This window comes from Gopherus evgoodei, unplaced genomic scaffold (genome assembly GCF_007399415.2).
Source record: "Gopherus evgoodei ecotype Sinaloan lineage unplaced genomic scaffold, rGopEvg1_v1.p scaffold_31_arrow_ctg1, whole genome shotgun sequence".
In the NCBI taxonomy this organism is placed as follows: Eukaryota; Metazoa; Chordata; order Testudines; family Testudinidae; genus Gopherus; species Gopherus evgoodei.
The window spans coordinates 5,990,044-6,009,828 of NW_022059983.1; the positions used below are offsets into that span (position 1 = coordinate 5,990,044).

General features: G+C 64.4%; 3 protein-coding genes across 8 annotated transcripts; 1 reads left to right on the forward strand and 2 right to left on the reverse strand.

The window, feature by feature from the left end:
- Window positions 1–188: 188 nt before the first annotated feature.
- Window positions 189–8,087, reverse strand: LOC115640553. Of its 4 annotated transcripts, none has more exons than XM_030543407.1 (3): window positions 4,611–8,087; window positions 2,838–2,927; window positions 189–2,351 (listed from the first exon to the last, which is right to left on the reverse strand). In XM_030543407.1, the coding sequence occupies exons 2-3, from the start codon at window positions 2,919–2,921 to the stop codon at window positions 327–329; spliced, it is 2,109 nt and encodes a 702-aa protein (XP_030399267.1). In that variant the 5' UTR covers window positions 2,922–2,927; window positions 4,611–8,087; the 3' UTR covers window positions 189–326. The 4 variants fall into 4 exon arrangements, with proteins under 4 accessions (XP_030399267.1, XP_030399268.1, XP_030399266.1 ...); XM_030543408.1 differs by lacking the exon at window positions 4,611–8,087 and adding an exon at window positions 4,392–4,480 and having other exon boundaries at window positions 2,838–2,923; XM_030543406.1 differs by lacking the exon at window positions 4,611–8,087 and adding an exon at window positions 4,392–4,479.
- On the forward strand, window positions 4,389–15,362 carry SMG9 (SMG9 nonsense mediated mRNA decay factor). 2 transcript variants are annotated; one of them, XM_030543410.1, is made up of 14 exons: window positions 4,389–4,474; window positions 8,161–8,325; window positions 8,414–8,488; window positions 8,949–9,192; window positions 9,515–9,612; window positions 9,924–10,036; window positions 10,359–10,470; window positions 10,922–11,017; window positions 11,288–11,373; window positions 11,804–11,910; window positions 12,384–12,491; window positions 13,366–13,491; window positions 13,748–13,892; window positions 14,809–15,362. In XM_030543410.1, exons 2-14 carry the CDS (start codon window positions 8,170–8,172, stop codon window positions 14,885–14,887), a joined length of 1,545 nt encoding a protein of 514 aa, XP_030399270.1. In that variant the 5' UTR covers window positions 4,389–4,474; window positions 8,161–8,169; the 3' UTR covers window positions 14,888–15,362. The 2 variants fall into 2 exon arrangements, with proteins under 2 accessions (XP_030399270.1, XP_030399271.1); XM_030543411.1 differs by having other exon boundaries at window positions 13,748–13,932; window positions 14,809–14,881.
- A 1,411-nt stretch (window positions 15,363–16,773) lies between these two features.
- On the reverse strand, window positions 16,774–19,335 carry LOC115640596 (interferon-inducible GTPase 5-like). Of its 2 annotated transcripts, none has more exons than XM_030543477.1 (2): window positions 19,229–19,335; window positions 16,774–18,400 (listed from the first exon to the last, which is right to left on the reverse strand). In XM_030543477.1, exon 2 carries the CDS (start codon window positions 18,382–18,384, stop codon window positions 17,146–17,148), a length of 1,239 nt encoding a protein of 412 aa, XP_030399337.1. In that variant the 5' UTR covers window positions 18,385–18,400; window positions 19,229–19,335; the 3' UTR covers window positions 16,774–17,145. The 2 variants fall into 2 exon arrangements, with proteins under 2 accessions (XP_030399337.1, XP_030399338.1); XM_030543478.1 differs by having other exon boundaries at window positions 19,182–19,243.
- Between the last annotated feature and the right edge of the window lie 450 nt (window positions 19,336–19,785).

Sequence of the window (19,785 nt, forward strand, 5' to 3'; positions counted from 1 at the left end):
CTGGAAAAGATGGGGGGCTGGCGGGGGGGGATCAGCTTCAGGGAGTCTGAGAAGCCCCTCACCCCCGCTTCCACAGTTTCAGCATGGGGTTGGGTGGGAGGGCACCCCAAGAAATCGCCAGTGCCCCCACGCCAGGTCCCAGTGCCCCCCAGGGGTGAGGGGGAAAGGTTGTGACAACTGACGCGCTTTAGTTCTTTAATTAGGAACAATCTAATTAGAACAAGACCAAGTCACTCAGTGGGATGGGAGCCGGCGCCCCCTCGAGGGGAGAGGCTCCATGCCCCACTCCCTGCCCTCCATGAGCCGGGTAGAGCTGGCCCCCCCGCTCAGGCCGGGGTGAGGAAGCTGTCCAGGCTGTAGACGCCCAGGCCGGGCGGCTGGTTCCGGATCCGGTGCCAGAGGTAGCGGGGTAGGCGCTGGAAGCCTGCCCCACAGGGACAGTGGAAGCAGGAGGCCCCCGGGTGCCGCCCCCCATGGCGGCCCAGTGCCCGGCGCCCCTTCAGCGCCTCCCCACAGGCGGCGCAAAGGAAGGCGGCGCCCTCCAGCTGCCAGAGCTGGTGCCGCAGGAGGTGGAGGAGGCCCCGGAAGGGCCGGCCGCAGCCGCATAGCCGGCGCCCTGGCCCCCGGCGGTGGGAGCGGAGCTGGGCTGCCCGGCCGTAGCATACCCCACAGTCCGGGCACCAGAAGTGTCGGCGCCTGCTGGCATCCAAAGAGCGCTCAGGCCCTGCGGTGCCAGGTTGGCCGGCCACCACCTCCTCCCGCCCACCGGCATCCGCCTCCAGCTCCACCACGATAAAGTCATCCCCGGCCTCTGGTGCCAGCCCACTGCCCGGTGCATACTCCAGCTCCAGCACCTGGGGCAGCTCGTCAGGGTGGGTGGGCACCAGGTGGAGGAGCAGGGGGGCCCGTGGAGAGGGAGGAAGTTTGAGCGGGCCCGGGGGGCGGCACTGTTGGTTGAGTGGCGGAAGGTAGCCTGTGAGCTGGAAAGCCGTGGGCTGAGCATCTCCGGCCTCGTCGGGAAGCTCCCCCACCATCTGGCTGCCCCACGGCACGAGCCCCTGGGGGTCAGGGAGCAACGGGACCAGGCGAAGAGTCACCGCATCCACCGCCGTGCTGAGGCCAGGCTCGGCTTCCAGGAACAAGGAAGGCGGGAGCTCCTCGGCCCGCAGGGGCATGGGGTGGAGGGGACTCATGCCAACTTGGCCTTCCAAGATGGCCACCGGCTCCTCAGCTCCCACCACCACGGTCCGGAAAGAGTGGAGAGGGCTGGCGCCCACCAGGCTAGCCAAGATGGCCGCCTCCTCCTTGAGGTGCGCCGGTGGTGGGGGACTCCCACCAAGAAGGCTCTCCAAGATGGCCGCTTGCTCCTCGGTATTGATGACCAGCGTCCTGAGAGGGCTCCCATCAATCTGGCCATCCAAGATGGCTGCCTGAAATGTGCTCCCGCCAATTTGGCTGTCCAAGATGGCCGCCTGAAGCACGCTCCCGCTAACCTGGCCATTCATTGGCTGTGGCGGACTCATGACAACCTTGCTGTCCAAGATGGCCGCCCGCCCCTCGTCCTCCATGTTCATTGGCTGGGTAGGACTCATGCCAACTGGCCTAGGCAGGCTGAACTCCCGGCCCAGAGTCGGTCTACGCTGCCGGGTCCCTTTGGGCCCTTCTGTGCCCTGCTCCTTGCTCGCTGTCCGGGCCTCGGGCATCTGACGCCCCTTCGTCTGCCCCACACACCTCTCAGGGCGGGCCCCACCCTGCTGCTTCCTGAGGCCGGGCGAACCCTCCCAGCTGGGCGGCGGGCAAGGAACATCCCCAGAACCCGCCTGGTTCTTCCCGGCGCCCAGTGGCTGGTAGACGTAGGAGGTGAGGGAGCAAGGCCGGGCTCCCCGTCTCCACTGCACCCAGATGCCTGCCTGCGCCAGCTTGAGGTGCCACTTGACGTGTCTGGTGAAGCGGGGCTGGTGGGAGAATCTCTTTCCGCACTCTGGGCAGCGCTGCTTCCTCCGGGGCAGGGAGTGGGGCAGGGCTGGTCGGGGCCGCCGGGCCAGCTCCTGGGCATGCTCCTGGGCGTGCTGGAGGTAGTGCCACTCCTCCACGAAGACCTGGCAGCACTCCTGGCACTGGTAGGCCCCGCACGCCTGGGTCCCTGGGGCGGCGGCAGGCCCCGGGCGGAAGGGGACAATGATGTTCTCCAGAGGCAGGGATTTGGTGGTGAAGGGGGGAGCCAGCAGGTTTGGCGCCAGGGGCCGAGGTGGGCGCAAGGGGGGCAGGGAGGTGGGGGCGGTGATCTCCCCATCGTCATCGCTGCTGGAGACTTCCAGGCCTTCCCATGAGAGGCAGTTCTTAGCGTTCTCCTGGGGGGATGAAATGGGGGTAAGTTGGGGAGGGGGAAGCACCCCCACGCCACTCCCTGTGATACAGCACCCCCTACTGACACACTGGGGAATCGGGGCCAGCCCTGACTCAGGGTTCCCCACCTCCTGCAGCACAGTCCCCGTCTTGCTGCCGGGGGGGGGGGGGCAGCCCTCACTGCCACGGGAAATCCCCCCATCTCACCCCCTGAAGCACATCAAGCTCTCTATGGAGTCCCCACACAACGAACAGGACGTGGAGTAAAGTTCTGAGTCCAGACCAAAACTACCTGCCCTAAAATGACAGTCACGTATGCAAAGTTCATGCACTTCCTGTCTCAAAGTGTTAAGCAGCCCCCCCGCCCCACTCCAGAGCAGCACATCTCAGGGCTGGGTGAGGGGTCTTGTATAAACAGCCTCTGCCCTACCCCAGAGATCTGCCGCCCAAGCCGGAGCACCCGCTGCTCAGATACAAGCGCCGGGACGTACCAGCCGTAGCGGCAGCTCCTCCAACAGGCCATCTTCGGTCACTTCAATCTCGGCCCCAACCTCCATTGCCGGCACCGGGTCCATGGCTGCCTGGAAGCAAAGCGGGGAACACGCTCAGTCGATCGGCGGCAGCAGCACGCTGCGGCCCCCGCCACCTTGACAGGACTTCAAAAGTGCACAGCCGCCTGCTGCCTCCGGTGGGAGGGAGAAACTGAGGCATACAAGCAAGGAAGTGCACATGGTCGCAGAGTATCTGTGGTGGAGTAGAGGAGAGAACCCAGGAGTCCTGGCTCCCAGGCCCTCTGCTCTAACCACTAGACCCCAGTCGCCTTCCAGAGCCAGGGAGAGAACCCAGGAGTCCTGCGAAGGCTGGAGAAAGCAGACCTCAGTTTTCTGGGGACGGGGCTGGAGCGGTGGGGAGTAAATTTCAGGCAACCTGGGAGGAGTGGGGTCTAGTGGGTAGAGCAGGGGCGGGGGGGGCTGCCCAGGGCCTGTGCTGCCAACCTGGGGGTACTTGCCCGGCCTAGTGGTGCAGATACCCAGCCCAGGACCCGCTCGTGCATGGTCCTCGCTGGATCCCAAACACCCCGTGGGAGGGGGAGCAGCTCCCTACAGCCCCTTCCCCAGCCCCAGCCTCAGCCTGTTAGCCCGGAAGCTGGCAGCGGGGGGGGGGGGGGCGCGCACTGGGGGATGCTGGGAAATGTAGTTTCACCCCCCCCCAATCAGCTGCGGCCTTTAAATGGCCCAGAGCTACGGAGTGGGAGGTGGGACAGTATGGCCCGTCTGTCTGGTACAGGGAAGGTGCCTCTGCTAGTGGGGGGCTGTGCGGAGGGGGCCAGAGAGGGATGGGGGTCAGTGCAGGGAGAGGGAAGGGGGTGTGGGGCTGTGGGTAGGGGGGCTGTGGGTCAGTACGAGAAGGGGGGGCTGTGGGGGGCAGTGCAGGGAGAGGGAAGGGGGTGGGGTCAGTGCGGGAAGGGGGGTCGGGGACTGTGCGGGAAGGATGGGGGATGGGGTCAGTGCGGGAGGGCGGGGCTGTGCGGAGGGGCCGCAGGAGACACGTGGGGGCGGGCGGGTGCAGGACAGATCGGGGGGGCCCTGGGGGGCGCTGAGTCTTTCCCCGCCCGGCCCAGCCCGCGGGCGGGTCCCTGTTCGCGGTTCTTTGTCTCCGGCTAATTAGCCCCCAGCGCTGGGCGGGGGGGAATTGAGGCACCGGGATCCAGGCTCCGCCCCCTCGGCCCCGCCCCGCTCCGGGAGCCACGCGGAGAACCCAGGCGTCCCTGCGCATGCGCACCACTGTGTCTCCCCACTTCCAGCCTCGTTCTGTCTGGAGGCCACGCCCCTTAAGAGGGGTCTAGTCAACCAATGCCAGAGTAGTGCGCATGTGCCGTCAGCGGCAGGCGCAGGCGTGAAGCCGCCATTTTTGACACGCCCCCTTGCGCGCAGGCGCATTCCGAAACAACGGTGGCCGAGCAGGTTCGTTCCAAGCCGGCGCCTAGATGCTGTGTTCGCGCCGCCGGCCTTCCCCCGCAGTCTGTCCCGGCCGCTGCACGGTACCTCAGCCCCAGTGAGCCGCCCGGTATCCCTCCGCCGTTACCGGGGAGACAGCCCCGGCTTCTGCTCTCAGCAGCAGCGCTCAGGTACCGTTCCGCGGGGCGGGGTAAATAGCGCCGGGTCACGCGTCACACCCCGGTATCCCTCCGAGGGGCGGGCGGTTGAGACAAGTTACCCAGTCCGGTATCCCTCCGCGGGTAGCTAGTTCGGGCTTCTCCTTACCTGGCGATTAATCCGCCGCCGTGTGCAGTGCTGCGGTTCCTCTCACCGCAGCCCGGTGAGCCGCGCAGGGCATGACCTAGGGAGGTATCCCTCCGCGGGTGCGCACTCCACTGCCCTACCCATTTCCATTTGATATAGCGCCCCGTATCCCTCCGCGGGGTGAGGCCTCCCGTGCCCTGTATCCCTCCGCAGGCCATATAGCCCCAGGGTGACCCCTACCCCCGTATCCCTGTGTGGGCTATATAGCCCCGGGGACGGGGAGTGATGTCTCACACACCCTGTATCCCTCCACGGCCCGTATAGCTCCCAGCCCGGCACCTCACATCTCTCCTGTATCCCTCCACGGCCCGTATAGCTCCCAGCCCGGCACCTCACATCTCTCCTGTATCCCTCCACGGCCCGTATAGCTCCCAGCCTGGCACCTCACATCTCTCCCGTATCCCTCCACGGCTCGTATAGCTCCCAGCCCGGCACCTCACATCCCTCCTGTATCCCTCCACGGCCCGTATAGCTCCCAGCCCGGCACCTCACATCCCTCCTGTATCCCTCCACGGTCCGTATAGCTACCAGCCCGGCACCTCACATCCCTCATGTATCCCTCCACGGTCCGTATAGCTCCCAGCCCGGCACCTCACATCCCTCATGTATCCCTCCACGGTCCGTATAGCTCCCAGCCTGGCACCTCACATCCCTCCTGTATCCCTCCCCGGTCCGTATAGCTCCCAGCCTGGCACCTCACATCCCTCCCGTATCCCTCCACGGCCCGTATAGCTCCCAGCCCGGCACCTCACATCTCTCCCGTATCCCTCCACGGCCCGTATAGCTCCCAGCCCGGCACCTCACATCCCTCCCGTATCCCTCCACGGCCCGTATAGCTCCCAGCCCGGCACCTCACATCCCTCCCGTATCCCTCCACGGCCCGTATAGCTCCCAGCCTGGCACCTCACATCCCTCATGTATCCCTCCACGGCCCATATAGCTCCCAGCCCGGCACCTCACATCCCTCCCGTATCCCTCCACGGCCCGTATAGCTCCCAGCCCGGCACCTCACATCCCTCCCGTATCCCTCCACGGCCCGTATAGCTCCCAGCCTGGCACCTCACATCCCTCATGTATCCCTCCACGGCCCATATAGCTCCCAGCCCGGCACCTCACATCCCTCCCGTATCCCTCCACGGCCCATATAGCTCCCAGCCTGGCACCTCACATCTCTCCCGTATCCCTCCACGGCTCGTATAGCTCCCAGCCCGGCACCTCACATCCCTCCCGTATCCCTCCACGGCCCGTATAGCTCCCAGCCCGGCACCTCACATCCCTCCCGTATCCCTCCACGGCCCGTATAGCTCCCAGCCCGGCACCTCACATCCCTCCCGTATCCCTCCACGGCTCGTATAGCTCCCAGCCCGGCACCTCACATCCCTCCCGTATCCCTCCACGGTCCGTATAGCTCCCAGCCCGGCACCTCACATCCCTCCCGTATCCCTCCACGGCCCGTATAGCTCCCAGCCCGGCACCTCACATCCCTCCCGTATCCCTCCACGGTCCGTATAGCTCCCAGCCCGGCACCTCACATCCCTCCCGTATCCCTCCACGGCCCGTATAGCTCCCAGCCCGGCACCTCACATCCCTCCCGTATCCCTCCACGGCCCGTATAGCTCCCAGCCCGGCACCTCACATCCCTCCCGTATCCCTCCACGGCCCGTATAGCTCCCAGCTCGGCACCTCACATCCCTCCTGTATCCCTCCACGGCCCGTATAGCTCCCGGCCCGGCACCTCACATCCCTCCTGTATCCCTCCACGGTCCGTATAGCTCCCAGCTCGGCACCTCACATCCCTCCTGTATCCCTCCACGGCCCGTATAGCTCCCGGCCCGGCACCTCACATCCCTCCTGTATCCCTCCACGGCCCGTATAGCTCCCGGCCCGGCACCTCACATCCCTCCTGTATCCCTCCACGGCCCGTATAGCTCCCAGCCCGGCACCTCACATCCCTCCTGTATCCCTCCACGGCCCGTATAGCTCCCGGCCCGGCACCTCACATCCCTCCTGTATCCCTCCACGGCCCGTATAGCTCCCGGCCCGGCACCTCACATCCCTCCTGTATCCCTCCACGGCCCGTATAGCTCCCGGCTCGGCACCTCACATCCCTCCTGTATCCCTCCACGGTCCGTATAGCTCCCAGCCTGGCACCTCACATCCCTCCTGTATCCCTCCACGGCCCGTATAGCTCCCAGCCTGGCACCTCACATCCCTCCTGTATCCCTCCACGGTCCGTATAGCTCCCAGCCTGACACCTCACATCCTTCCTGTATCCCTACACGGCCCGTATAGCTCCCAGCCTGGCACCTCACATCCCTCCTGTATCCCTCCACGGCCCGTATAGCTTCCAGCCTGGCACCTCACATCCCTCCTGTATCCCTCCACGGTCCATATAGCTCCCAGTTCGGCACCTCACATCCCTCCTGTATCCCTCCACGGTCCGTATAGCTCCCAGCCTAGCACCTCACATCCCTCCTGTATCCCTCCACGGTCCATATAGCTCCCAGCCTGGCACCTCACATCTCTCCTGTATCCCTCCACAGTCCACATAGCCCCCGATGTGATGTCCCCCGTATCCATCTGTGGGCGGTATAGCCCCGGGGGGGGTCACTGCCTGCCCCCATATTCCTCCTCAGGCCGTGTAATCCCATAACATCTTATCCCTCCGCAGGGTATATAATCCCAGTGGTGCCCCATTGGGGTGGGGTCATAACCCTGGTGCCCAGAATCCCTCAGCTGAGCAGGACGAATCGCAGCAACCTCCTGCCCCGTATCCATCCGCAGGGCTGCTACCCCCGTGGGTCTGATAACACCCCAGCATCTTAAGAGCAGGTTAAATATCTCTCCACCCCATAGGCTAAATAGTTCCCCACACACGGGCTGGGACATGGGGTGCGGCTTGACGTGGTTTCCAACATATCCAGGGTTTGCAGTTTGGTTCAATGGCTCTCGGCCCCCCTCTGCCCCCACCCATGCATCTTGTCAACTTTTCTCCATGGTATCCCTCCACCATGCTGGCAAAGTAGTCCCGTGGCCGGCCGCTGCGCAGATTAAGTAGTTTCCTGTCCTGGTTTGCTCCTCCACTGGGCTGGGTAAATAGTCCCTGGTGGTTCACCACCTCTCCAGTATCTCTCTGCCCTTCTGTGCTAGTGTCCTTCTGCCAGGCAGGGTAAATAGTGCAGAGAAAATAGGCCCCATCTTCCCCGCGGTGTCTTTCTCTTGCTGGTTAAATAACCCCGGTGCCCTTCCGCCATGTCGAGTAAATAGACCCCAGTGATGGTGTCTCTTCTGTGATATCCCACCGCCGTGTGGAGAAATAGTCCCCAAGAGTGTGCCTCGGTGTCCATCTGCCATACCAGGGAAATAGTCCCTAATGCCCTCTTTGTATGGTATCCCTCCACCCCACTGGAGAAATAATGCCCTGATGCTGTCACATTCTCCCCCTTCCTCCCCCCGCGCCGTTTCCCTCCGCCGCAGCGCTGGGCTTGACGTGACTCTTGCCCCCCCGCAGGTGGTGGCCATGTCGGACTCCGGGCACAGCCAGCCCGGCCTGTACGGCCCCGACCGCCGGCGCCGCTGGAACCGCGACAAGGAGCTGGGCCCCCCGGGCGGCCCCCAGAGCCTGTCGGGGCCGGGCCGGGAGCGTGACTATGGCCCCTGGGACCGCGAGCGCCGGGTGAGTGATGGGGCAGGGGAGGGACTGCGGGGTGGGGAAGAGGCCACGTAGGGAGCCCCCTCTCACCCCTCTCTGATTTCTTCCCCAGGAGCCCACGGAGGAGCCGGTCGGGTCCATGATGCAGAAGACACCCATCATCCTGGCCAAGCCGCCCGCTGAGAGGGTAAGACCCACATGTGAAGGATGCTGCCCCCTCAGGCCTGTCACACCCACCCTGTGTGTGTGTGACCCCCACCAACAGTGCCAGCCCACAGGACTCTGCTGCTTCAGCTAAAGGAGTGGCTTCGTCAGCAGGCAGCTGTAATAGAGCTGGTATCCTCCACGTGAAACTAAAGGAGTTACTCTGTCAGCAGGCAGCAGCAGTAGGCTATTAGCTACTATACAGAGCAGCCGCCAAGCAAGGGTGTCTCACCACCGCTTCTTAACCATTTGCAGGATATGTGAGTCCAGTAAGAGTAGGAGCTGGGCAGACCATGGTCAGGACTCCTGGGTTCTATCCCAGCTCTGGGTGGGGAGTGGGGTCTAGTGCTTAGAGCAGGGCGGGTGAGAGTCAGGACTCCTGGGTTCTGCCCTCAGCTTGAGGATGAGACATGAGGTCTCTACCAGCCTCATTCTCCCCACAGTCCAAGCTGGCCCCTGCCCCAGCTCCAGCCCCACCTGCCACTGCCCCGCCCCCCATGGAGAAGCCCATCGTGCTGATGAAGTCTCGGGAGGAAGGCAAAGGCCCAGTGGGGGCGTCGGAGGGGGCTGCCCAGCTCCCCACAGCTGCTGCCAAGGGGGAGAAGGAGGGACAGCGCCCCACGCAACCCGTCTACCAGATCCAGAACCGGGGCATGGGATCCGCTGCATCCAGCAGCACCATGGACCGTGAGTACCCGCTGCGGGGGCGGGGCTAGGAGGAAGGGGAGGAGGAGGAGGAGGAAGGGGCAGGGGATTGTAGCCCCAGGGAGGTGGGAGGTGGGAAGAGAACCAGGTGCCCTTTAATATGCATGTAGTTATCAATGCGCACCACGAGATGGCAGCCAACCCCTCCCTGCTGGGCTATGAGGCCAGCCTCCAGGCAGCTGGGGGGAAGGGCTGGGAGCCAGGACGCCTGGGTTCTCTCTCCAGTGGGTTAGAGCAGCAGGTAGCTAAGCCCCCGGTTGGGCTGTCAGCCTCTCTGAGCCCTGTCTCTTTGTTCCTCCGCCAGCCGTGGTGGGCCAGGCAAAGCTGCTGGCCCCGGAGAAGATGAAGCACAGCATCAAGCTGGTGGACGATCAGATGAACTGGTGTGACAGCGCCATCGAGGTACCTGGCCCCGGGACGCCCCCCACCCCACAGAGATCCTCCCAGCGACCCCCTGCCCTCCCCGGGCCCTGCTAGTGAGGCCAGATCAGAACTGGCAACCCCTAGCAGAGAGGCCCTGAGCCCCATTCCCTGCCCACCCCGAGCTAGCCAGACCCTGTCCTGGGACTAGATAGGAGCTGGTGCCCCCTAGAGGGGAAAGGCCCCATTTCCCCGCCCCTTGAGCCTGCTGGTCCCTGCTCTTGTACTGCTGCTCCACAGGACTCCTGGGTTCTCAGGGAGCTGGCAGTCACAGAGCTCTCTCTCCTCGGCAGTACCTGCTGGACCAGACCGACGTGCTGGTGGTCGGGGTGCTGGGATTACAGGGCACCGGCAAATCCATGCTGATGTCTCTGCTGTCGGCTAACCAGCCTGAAGAAGATCAAAGGTATGTGGGGTGGGAGGGGGCTTGCACGGGGTCTGACATGTTCCTGGGAAATGGGCGTGAATGCTGAGTGGCTGGGGCATGAGGGGAAAGGGGGAAGTTGGGGTGGGATGGAGGGTGGGCAGTGGATGTGGGTCCTGGAGGGGGCACAGCAGTAAGGGCAGTGGCAAGTGTTTGGGGAGAAGGTGGGATATTGGGGGACATTGGGGAGGTGGGATGTTGAAGGGTGTTGGGTGGGGGATGGGCATCAAGAAGCAGGTCAAGGGGACACACATTCCCCCCCCAATCCCTACTGACCCTTCTCTCCCCCCCCCCCCCATCCCAGGGCCTACGTGTTCCGCACCCAGAGCCAGGAGATCAAGGAGCGCGGGGGGAACCAGACCAGCGGCATCGACTTCTTCATCACCCAGGAGCGCATCATCTTCCTCGACACCCAGGTCCCTGCCCGCCCCCTTCTCCAGGGGGCACACCCCTCTGGTGGCAATGGGCATGGAGATCCTGGTGCAATACCACCTCTGCCGAAGCTGGTCTGTGCCAGCCCAGCTTGTTACCCTGACGAGCTTGGCTCTCAGGGCTGATGCCTTGTGCCGGACGAGGCCCCCTGGGCTGGGAGCAGTAGAGGGTCTATGTGGCACATCGGTCGATGGGGGCTGATTGGTGGCAGGGTGGGGCTGGCTGGCTCTCTAGCAATGGGGGATCGCTACGGGCTGTGGGTGGATTCCCTCATTGGCCAAGGCAGGGATACAGTGGGGTGATTCCCTCTCGGTATGTGTGTCGCCCCCTGCTGGTGGGGACGAGCCCTGCTCCGTGTGTGTGTCCCTGTGAGCACCTCGCACGGCTCGGGACAGTCGGACACTGTAAGGCTCCCTGCCCCATGTCTCCCTCCAGCCGATTCTCAGCCCTTCCATCCTGGACCATCTCATCAACAACGACCGCAAGCTGCCCCCCGAGTACAACCTGCCCCACACCTACGTGGAGATGCAGGTAGGCTGCTGCCCCCCACCTCCCATCTGGCCCCAGGGCGTGGGACTGACTGGCTCTGGGGAACGGGACAGGGGGCCTTGCCCATCTAGGGGACGCTAGCTCTGATCCAGCCCTAGGGTAGGGGTGATGGAGGTGGTGGGTAGTGGGATACACTGCACTGATTGGTTGCTACTATTTGGGGGGAGGAGGGACATTCGCTTTGCTGGCCGGGTCCGGGGGGGGACCCCATCCCAGAGACTCCTCCTTTGACAGCTGCTCTGCTCCCTGCAGTCCCTGCAGATCGCAGCCTTCCTCTTCACCGTCTGCCACGTGGTCATCGTGGTGCAGGACTGGTTCACCGACCTCAGTCTGTACAGGTGAGCAGGGCCCTAGCAGGGTGGGGGGTGGAGCATGGGGCCTTTCCCCTCTGGGGTCGCTAGCTCCCATTCAGCCCCAGGGCTGGGACTGCCTTGCTCAGGAGGGTGGGAATGGAACACGGGGTCTTTCCACCGGGGGGGCACTGGCTTCCATTCATCCCCAGGGCTGGGACTGGCTGCTTTGGGGAGGGGATCAGGAAATGGGGTACAGAGTCTTTCCCCTCTAGGGGGTACTGGCTCTGAGCTGGCCCCAGGCTGTTTTGGGGGATGGGCTCCGGGCTCAGCAATTCATGTGTGAATCAAGTTTGCCAGGTCTCAGCCCCGTTCCCAGCAGGGACAGGGGACCTCCCCTTCCCCTCCCACAGGCACTAAATGGCCCCAGGTCCCCCCAGCTCCCCACTAACCGCAGCTCTCTATGTCCCCACGGCAGGTTCCTGCAGACGGCCGAGATGGTGAAACCCTCCACGCCCTCCCCCAGCCACGAGTCCACCGGCTCCTCGGGTGCCGACGAGGGCACGGAGTATTATCCCCACGTCGGTGAGCAGCTGCTGCCCCCTGCCGCACAGCGCCCCCTAGTGCCAGCCTGGGATATTGGGACCAGCCCTGCCTGCCAGAGGAGACCCCCCCCATCCTGCTCCCTGCAGCACAGCGCCCCCTAGTGCCAGCCTGGGGCATTGGGGCCAGCCCTGACTGCCAGGGGAGAGCCCCCACCCTGCTCCCTGCAGCACAGCGCCCCCTAGTGCCAGCCTGGGATATTGGGGCCAGCCCTGCCTGCCAGAGGAGACCCCCCCCATCCTGCTCCCTGCAGCACAGCGCCCCCTAGTGCCAGCCTGGGGCATTGGGGCCAGCCCTGACTGCCAGGGGAGAGCCCCCACCCTGCTCACATAGCACAGTGCCCCCTAGCGCTCCATTGGTTATTTGGGGCCAGGTTATTCTAGCAGGGTTGGTCTGTGCTGTGATGTCCAGGCTAAATTTCCACCCCCCTCTGGCGTCTCTGCCCCTCGCTCCAGTTTTCCTGCAGAACAAGGCCAAGCGGGAGAATTTCTGTCCCCGGAACCTGAAGCAGATGCACGTGGTTATCGATAAAATCATGATGCACTCGCACCTGAAATACAAGGGTAAGTCTTCCCCTCTGGCTCCCCCCATGTGGCGGTGGGGTGAACGGGGCCCCGGATACCTGGGTTCCAGGATGCAGAGCTAATGGCCCAGTTCCTGCAGGAGAAAGTGCTGGGGGATTTGGATTGACCAGGAATGGCTGGAAGCTTGGGTGTGATTCTCACCTCAAAAGTAACACAGCGCCCCCTAGTGCTGCGCTGGGGCATTGGGGCCAGCCCTGCCTGCCAGGGGAGAGCCCCTACCCTGTCCCTGCAGCACGGCGCCCCCTAGTGCTGCGCTGGGGCATTGGGGCCAGCCCTGCCTGCCAGGGGAGAGCCCCCACCCCGTCCCCGCAGCACAGTGCCCCCTAGTGCCGCCCTGTGGAATAGGGGGCCAGCCCTGCCTGCCAGGGGAGAGCTCCCACCCCGCCCCCTGCAGCACAGCACCCCCTAGTGCCAGCCTGGGATATTGAGACCAACCCTGACTGCCAAGGGACAGACCCTCCATCCTACTCCCTGCAGCACGGCGCCCTCTAGTGCTGCACTGGGGCATTGGGGCCAGCCCTGCCTGCCAGGGGAGAGCCCGCACCTCATCCCCGCAGCACAGCGCCCCCTAGTGCCATGCTGGGGCATTGCGGCCAGCCCTACCTGCCAGAGGAGAGCCCCAACCCTGTCCCCGCAGCACAGCGCCCCCTAGTGCTGAGCTGGGGCATTGGGGCCAGCCCTGCCTGCCAGGGGAGAGCCCCCACCCTGTCCCCGCAGCACAGCGCCCCCTAGTGCTGAGCTGGGGCATTGGGGCCAGCCCTGCCTGCCAGGGGAGAGCCCCAACCCTGTCCCCGCAGCACAGCGCCCCCTAGTGCCACGCTGCTGCCAGCTGGCACGTGTCTCTGTCTCTCAGGCACTCTCTCCATGCTGGAATGTAACATCTTCCCTGGCCTCCCCTACGACTACCTGGACACGGAGGTGAATCTCTTCCTCCTGCCGTTTGCGGACAGTGACGCCGACGACACTTTCCCCAGAGCAGGTAGGGAGTTGGGATCCTGCCCCCAGAGTCCTCCTACCCTGCCGTCCCTCTGTGCCGCCCTAGGTGGCGCTGTTTGTATTCCTTCCCCTGGGCTGGGGTGCAGGCATCTGCAGTCCTGGGGCGTGGCCTCTAGGGCGGTGCTGTCCTAAGCCCCCTTGCGGTCCCTGAGCACGGTCCCTAGGGCAGTGCCCTCCTCTGCCTCCCTGCAGTCCTCAGGGCAGCCCTATTTTCATTCTCTCCCTCCTTGTGCTTGCAGCTCCTGGGGGCGGCCCCCTCTTCTCCCTGCTGCCCGGGTACAAGGGGCACCCCAGCTTCCAGTCGCTCATGGCCAAGCTGCGCAGCCAGATCATGTCTATGGCGCGGCCCCAGCTCTCCCACACCATCCTGACAGAGAAGAACTGGTGAGAGGCCGGATACAGCCGAGGGAGCAGGGGATTATGGGTAGGCAAGTTGGGTAGGAGATTGTGGAGCAAAGGATTATGGGTAAGTAGGTTTGGGGATGTACTATAGGGGGTGGGGTGGGGGCTCTGCTGTCACAGTTAGGTCTGGCCCCGATGTCGTAGGGGGCATTGTGCTGCTGGGAGTGGGGGGGGCTCTCCCCTGGCAGGCAGGGCTGGCCCCGATGTCGTAGGGGGCATTGTGCGGCTGGGAGTGGGGGGGGCTCTCCCCTGGCAGGCAGGGCTGGCCCCGATGTCGTAGGGGGCATTGTGCGGCTGGGAGTGGGGGATTATCTCTCCCCTGGCAGGCAGGGCTGGCCCCGATGTCGTAGGGGGCATTGTGCGGCTGGGAGTGGGGGGGCTCTCCCCTGGCAGGCAGGGCTGGCCCCGATGTCGTAGGGGGCATTGTGCGGCTGGGAGTGGGGGGGCTCTCCCCTGGCAGGCAGGGCTGGCCCCGATGTGGTAGGGGGCATTGTGCGGCTGGGAGGGGGGGCTCTCCCCTGGCAGGCAGGGCTGGCCCCGATGTCGTAGGGGGCATTGTGCGGCTGGGAGGGGGGGGCTCTCCCCTGGCAGGCAGGGCTGGCCCCGATGTCATAGGGGGCATTGTGCTGCTGGGAGTGGGGGGGACTCTCCCCTGGCAGGCAGGGCTGGCCCCGATGTCGTAGGGGGCATTGTGCTGCTGAGAGGGGGGGAGTATCTCTCCCCTGGCAGGCAGGGCTGGCCCCGATGTCGTAGGGGGCATTGTGCAGCTGGGAGTGGGGGGGACTCTCCCATGGCAGGCAGGTCTGGCCTTCATACCCTCAGGGATGCTGTGCTGCAGGGGGTGGGGGCTCTCCCCCAACTCGGCGCTGACACCCATGCTGTGCACCCCTCCTGGCAGGTTCCACTACGCGGCCCGGATCTGGGACGGGGTGAAGAAATCCTCGGCGCTCTCGGAGTACAGCCGCCTGCTGGCCTGAGCGACTGCTGCCCAAGAAGCTGCCGTGCTGGGGGGCCACACCGGGGCCCCCGCCCTCTGCCTCCTGGGGCAGAAGGGGCCTGCTGGGCAGCCTGGAGGTGCTGTTTGGTTGCTGGCTCCAGGCGCGGTGCGTGAGAGTCTGGGCGGGATGCCCCTCCTGGGCCACCATCCCACTCCCAGAGGCACTTGGGGCAGAGCTGTCCTGACCCCCCCAAGTCATGAGAGCTCCCCCAGCCAGACAGGGGTACTAGAGAGGGGGGAGTCCTTGACTCTCCCAGCCTGCCCAGGGCTGAGAATGCACCCCCCATGATGCCATGGGGCAGGATCGGGGCGGGGTGAACCATAGGGCAGGGCCATAGTCCTGAACCAGTGCCCCATGGAGCTGAGCCCTTCATCTCCTCCTCGCCCCCTTCCCTTCCTCCTTCCTTCCCCCCGTTCATCTCTCCTCCTCTCCCCCTACCTCCATCCCTCCTTCCTTCTGTCCTTCCCCCCTTCATCTCTCCTCCTCTCCCCCTTCCACCCTTCCCTCCATCCCTCCTTCCTTCTCTCCATACCACCCTCCATCCTTCCCCCCACCTTCATCTCTCCCCCCTCCTTCTGTCCTATCCCCCCTCCTTCATCTCTCCTTCCCTCCCCCATATCTCATCCACACAGCCTTAAGGAAGAATCTTTCCTCTCCCCATTCACGCCCCCTTTGCCCTTCCCACTGTCCCTGCCGCCTGTGATGCTCTGACCCCATACTGGGGTCCCCCACAATGGCCATACGGTCTCCCCTCTGTCTGTGAGGACCCTCCATGCTGTGCCTGCCCCCCTCCCCGACCCCCCCCCCCCGCTAATAAAGAGAGCTTCAAGCTGGGCACTGACTTTGTGGTGGATTTTGTTAACACCTGGAGAAGGTGCATTGGGGCAGAGCACCTCGTGCGGACCCCCCCATGCCACCCCCAGATCTGACCAACTGGCCCATCCACCTGGTATCGCACCTGCAAAGCAGAGCAACGGGCCCGTCTGCCCGGTGTCGGGCACCTGCGACGTGTCAGAGCAACGGGCGCGTCTACGCTGGTAGTGTGTTGAGTGGGGGCTCAGGTTAGGCCTTTGTGGAAAGATTGTGAAGTCAGTACTGTGTTCCCTCCCAGAGCCAGGGATGAAACCCCGGAGTCCTGGCTTCTCCCCTCCCCTGCCTGCAACCACTAAACTCCACTCCCCTCTCAAAGCCAGGGATAGAACCCAGGGGTCCTGGCTTCCCACCTCCTTCTCTTCTCTAACCACTGGAGTCCTGGCTCCTCCCTTCCCTGGCGTGCCCCAACTGTAACCACTAGACCCCACTCCCCTCCCAGAGCCAGGGATGGAACCCCGGAGTCCTGGCTTCTCCCCTCCCCTGCCTGCAACCACTAAACCCCACTCCCCTCTCAAAGCCAGGGACAGAACCCAGGGGTCCTGGCTTCCCACCTCCTTCTCTTCTCTAACCACTGGAGTCCTGGCTCCTCCCCTCCCCGGCGTGCCCCAACTGTAACCACTAGACCCCACTCCCCTCCCAAAGCCAGGGGTGGAACCCCGGAGTCCTGGCTTCTCCCCTCCCCTGCCTGCAACCACTAAACCCCACTCCCCTCTCAAAGCCAGGGACAGAACCCAGGAGTCCTGGCTTCCCACAGCCCTCCTCTAACTACTGGAGTCCTGGCTTCTCCCCGCCCCGGCCTCCCCAAATGTAACCACTAGACCCCATTTCCCTCCCAGAGCCAGGGATGGAACCCAGGAGTCCTGGCTTCTTCTCCCCCCCTCCCCCCCACCCCCCCGCCCGCTGTAACCACTAGACCCCACTCCCCTCACAGAGCCAGGGACAGAACCTGAATCCTGGATCCCATTTTCTACCCCACCATCACAAACTAAGTTTTTAATTTAAAGTTTTTGTTTTTTAATCAACCACCTGCAAAACAATCCCGTTTTGCTGAACCGTACACTGATTGCACCAAAGCGAGGCTGATCCCAGACCAGGGGCGCTGAGCTCCCACAATCCTCCACGAGGAGCCGCAAGGAGCCCCCTGCAGGACCCCAAAATAGCACCACAGCTCATGGCCTCCCATGACCCCCTGGTTTGCTTTCCCCCTCCATGGGGGTCACATGCTGCTCTGATACCAGCTGACTCCCCAGCCGGTGTCCATCAGCCCAACACCGATTTACTCCCGCTGAGGATCCAGCTCCGAAATCTCTCCTGCGTGGGGATTTCTGCCATGGCCGGTGGACCGGGGCTCCATGGTCCCTCTCTCAAACATCCGTCTCAAAGGCCTTGATGAGGACATTGTGGGCGTCCCTGGCGACTTCCTCGAGGAAGCTGTGGAGCATGTAATAGGTGGTTCCGAAGGAGATCCCCCCGGCCGCCATGGACCCAAACAACGGCACCGTGCTGGCCAGGTACTCTATGAACATCAGCGCTCCCCCTCCGGCTTTGGTCAGCAACTTCAGCACCAGGTCCCTGGAGATCTCCCTGGCCAGAGGTGACCTAATGGCCTCCTTGATGTCCTCCACGGGTTTCCCCACCTTCTCGGCCAGCTTGCAGAGCGACTCGTCGTCCAAGCCAAAGGTCTGGCGGTACTCGGAGAGAGTTTTGACCAGGATGGTCACGTCGCAGGCCACCGAGAGCCCCGGGATGGGGACAGCAGCCACGCCGCAGGAGATGATGGCCAGTTTCCAGATCTGCCTCTGCATGGCTTCCTTCTTCCTCTGCAGGATGCTCAGCGAAAGGTTGGGCAAGGCCAGGAGGAACGCGCATCTCTTGTGAGCAGGCAGCTCCTTCTGCAAGGTCTCCTCCAGCGCCAGGAAGTCGTAGCTGCCCAGATCCCAGCTGGAGAGGAGGAAGACAGTGGGGGAAGGCACCCCTTCGGCCAGCAACTGCCGGCAGCAGTCGTCCCGGATCTGCGTCAGGACCCCCTGCTCGCTGTAGCTCGCCGGTCGCCTTTTTCTGGCCGCATACAGGTCAGCGTCCACCTTGGAGCGCACGAAGTAGAAGCGCTTGCCCATCTTCTGGATCTCCCGGGCCAGCTGGCCGTGGCTGGCTCGAAAGCGCTCGGAGGCGAGGAGGATGAAGAAATCATAGCGAGGGAAGCCCACCTGCTCCAGGTAGGTGTGGGACTGGAAGGCTGGAGTGCCAATGCCCGGTAGGTCCCACAGCGTCACGTTGGGGTGCGTGGGATGGGGATACGGCGTCGGCTCCGGGGTGGTCTCCACCACCCCCGTGGCGGCCGCTCCCTCGTCATCGTCTCGCAGGCCGCGGACGGCGTTGACGAAGGAGGATTTGCCGGAGCCAGACTCCCCCGTCACAGCGATGTGCAGCTGGGTCTTCTCCAAGTCCTCCAGGCTCTCCAGGATCTTGGAAGCGGCTTCGTCCAGCCGGCCCCCTTCCAGGGCGTCTCTGATCTCCGCGATGTCTTCATCGGTGATGATGTCATACTCTTCCCTGAAGTCGGCAGGACGCCGGTCACTCTCTGGGGGGGCCTGATCAGCCATGGGGCTTGGGAGAGCGCTGTGGGGGGGGCAGAGAGATGCAAAAGTGGGGGTTAATGTAGGGAAACAGGACATGGGGCCTTCCCCCCCCCCCCCGGGAACGCCGGCTCCCATCCAGCCCCAGCTCGGGGACTGGCTGGCGCAGGGGGGCAGGGAATGGGGCATGGGGGCATTTCCTCTAGGGGCGGCCGACCCCGTTTTAGCCCAGGGCAGGGGACTGGCTGGCTTGGGGGTGGGGGCAGGGAATGGGATCCCTCCTTCCCCTGGGGGGTTGGCAAAAGCCAGGAGCACAGGCCAGGGCACTGCTGGGCTGCGGTCTTCACCTGCCCCCACCCACATCGTCACCACATGTCTCCTGAACGTGGCCCCCATCCCTGGGGGTTCAGGCAGAAAGGGGGGGAAGGTTCCCCAGTTTCCACTCCCCCCCCCAGCCATTCTGGGTCGGTCGCTCTGGCCACCCCATTTGGGGTGGTGGAAGGAGGGATGGGAGGGGGGGTCCCCGCCCTGCTCTGATTCAGTCTGTCCCCATCTCTGTCTGCCCCCCGGCTCCCCCTCTGCCCCCCCGCTTCCACTTCCTCTGCCCCCGATTCCAGCCCTGGCTCCCCCTCCCTCTGCTCCCCATTCCGACCCCTTTACCCCCTGCCCCCCCCCATTCTTCACCCTCTGCCCCCCGAGTCCACACCCGCGGCTCTCCCCCTGCATCCCCCCCACTTCCCTTCACTCTCCCCCCAGCCCCATTTCCTTCCCCCTCCCTCCGGCTGTCCCCCCCGGCTCCGGCTCCTTCCCGCCCCCTCCCGCACCTTCCCGGCCGCCCCATCTGTCTCTGCCCCCCCGTCCGCGTGGTCACCTCCCGAGTGGGGCCAGATCCGCCCTTGTCCCACGCGGCGCGACCCGCCGGCTGGAGGCTTTCACTTTCGTTTCCTCTGTGTGTGTGTGTGTTTGTGTGTGTGTGTCGCTGCTGCCCCCTGCTGGAAGGAAGGAGCCCTGCTGTGTGTGTGTGTGTGTGTGTGTGTGTGTGTGTGTGTCGCTGCTGCCCCCTGCTGGAAGGAAGGAGCCCTGCTGTGTGTGTGTGTGTGTGTGTGTGTGTGTGTGTGTGTGTGTGTGTGTGTGTGTCGCTGCTGCCCCCTGCTGGAAGGAAGGAGCCCTGCTGTGTGTGTGTGTGTGTGTGATTGTGCACATCCACCCCTGCTGGAAGGAATTAACTCCCCTGTGCCCCTCCCACAGCAAATCCCCACAACCTCCGCCCCCTGCCCTGTCTGAGCCCAGCCCACCGCTCACTTACCAGCTGTTGGAGTGTTTAACCTTGTGCCACTGGGCACCTCACCCGCGGAGCAGGGCTCACCCCCGGCAGGGACCCACACGGCTCCTCTCCTCCTCCGGCAAGGCCAAGCCCAGCTCTGTTTG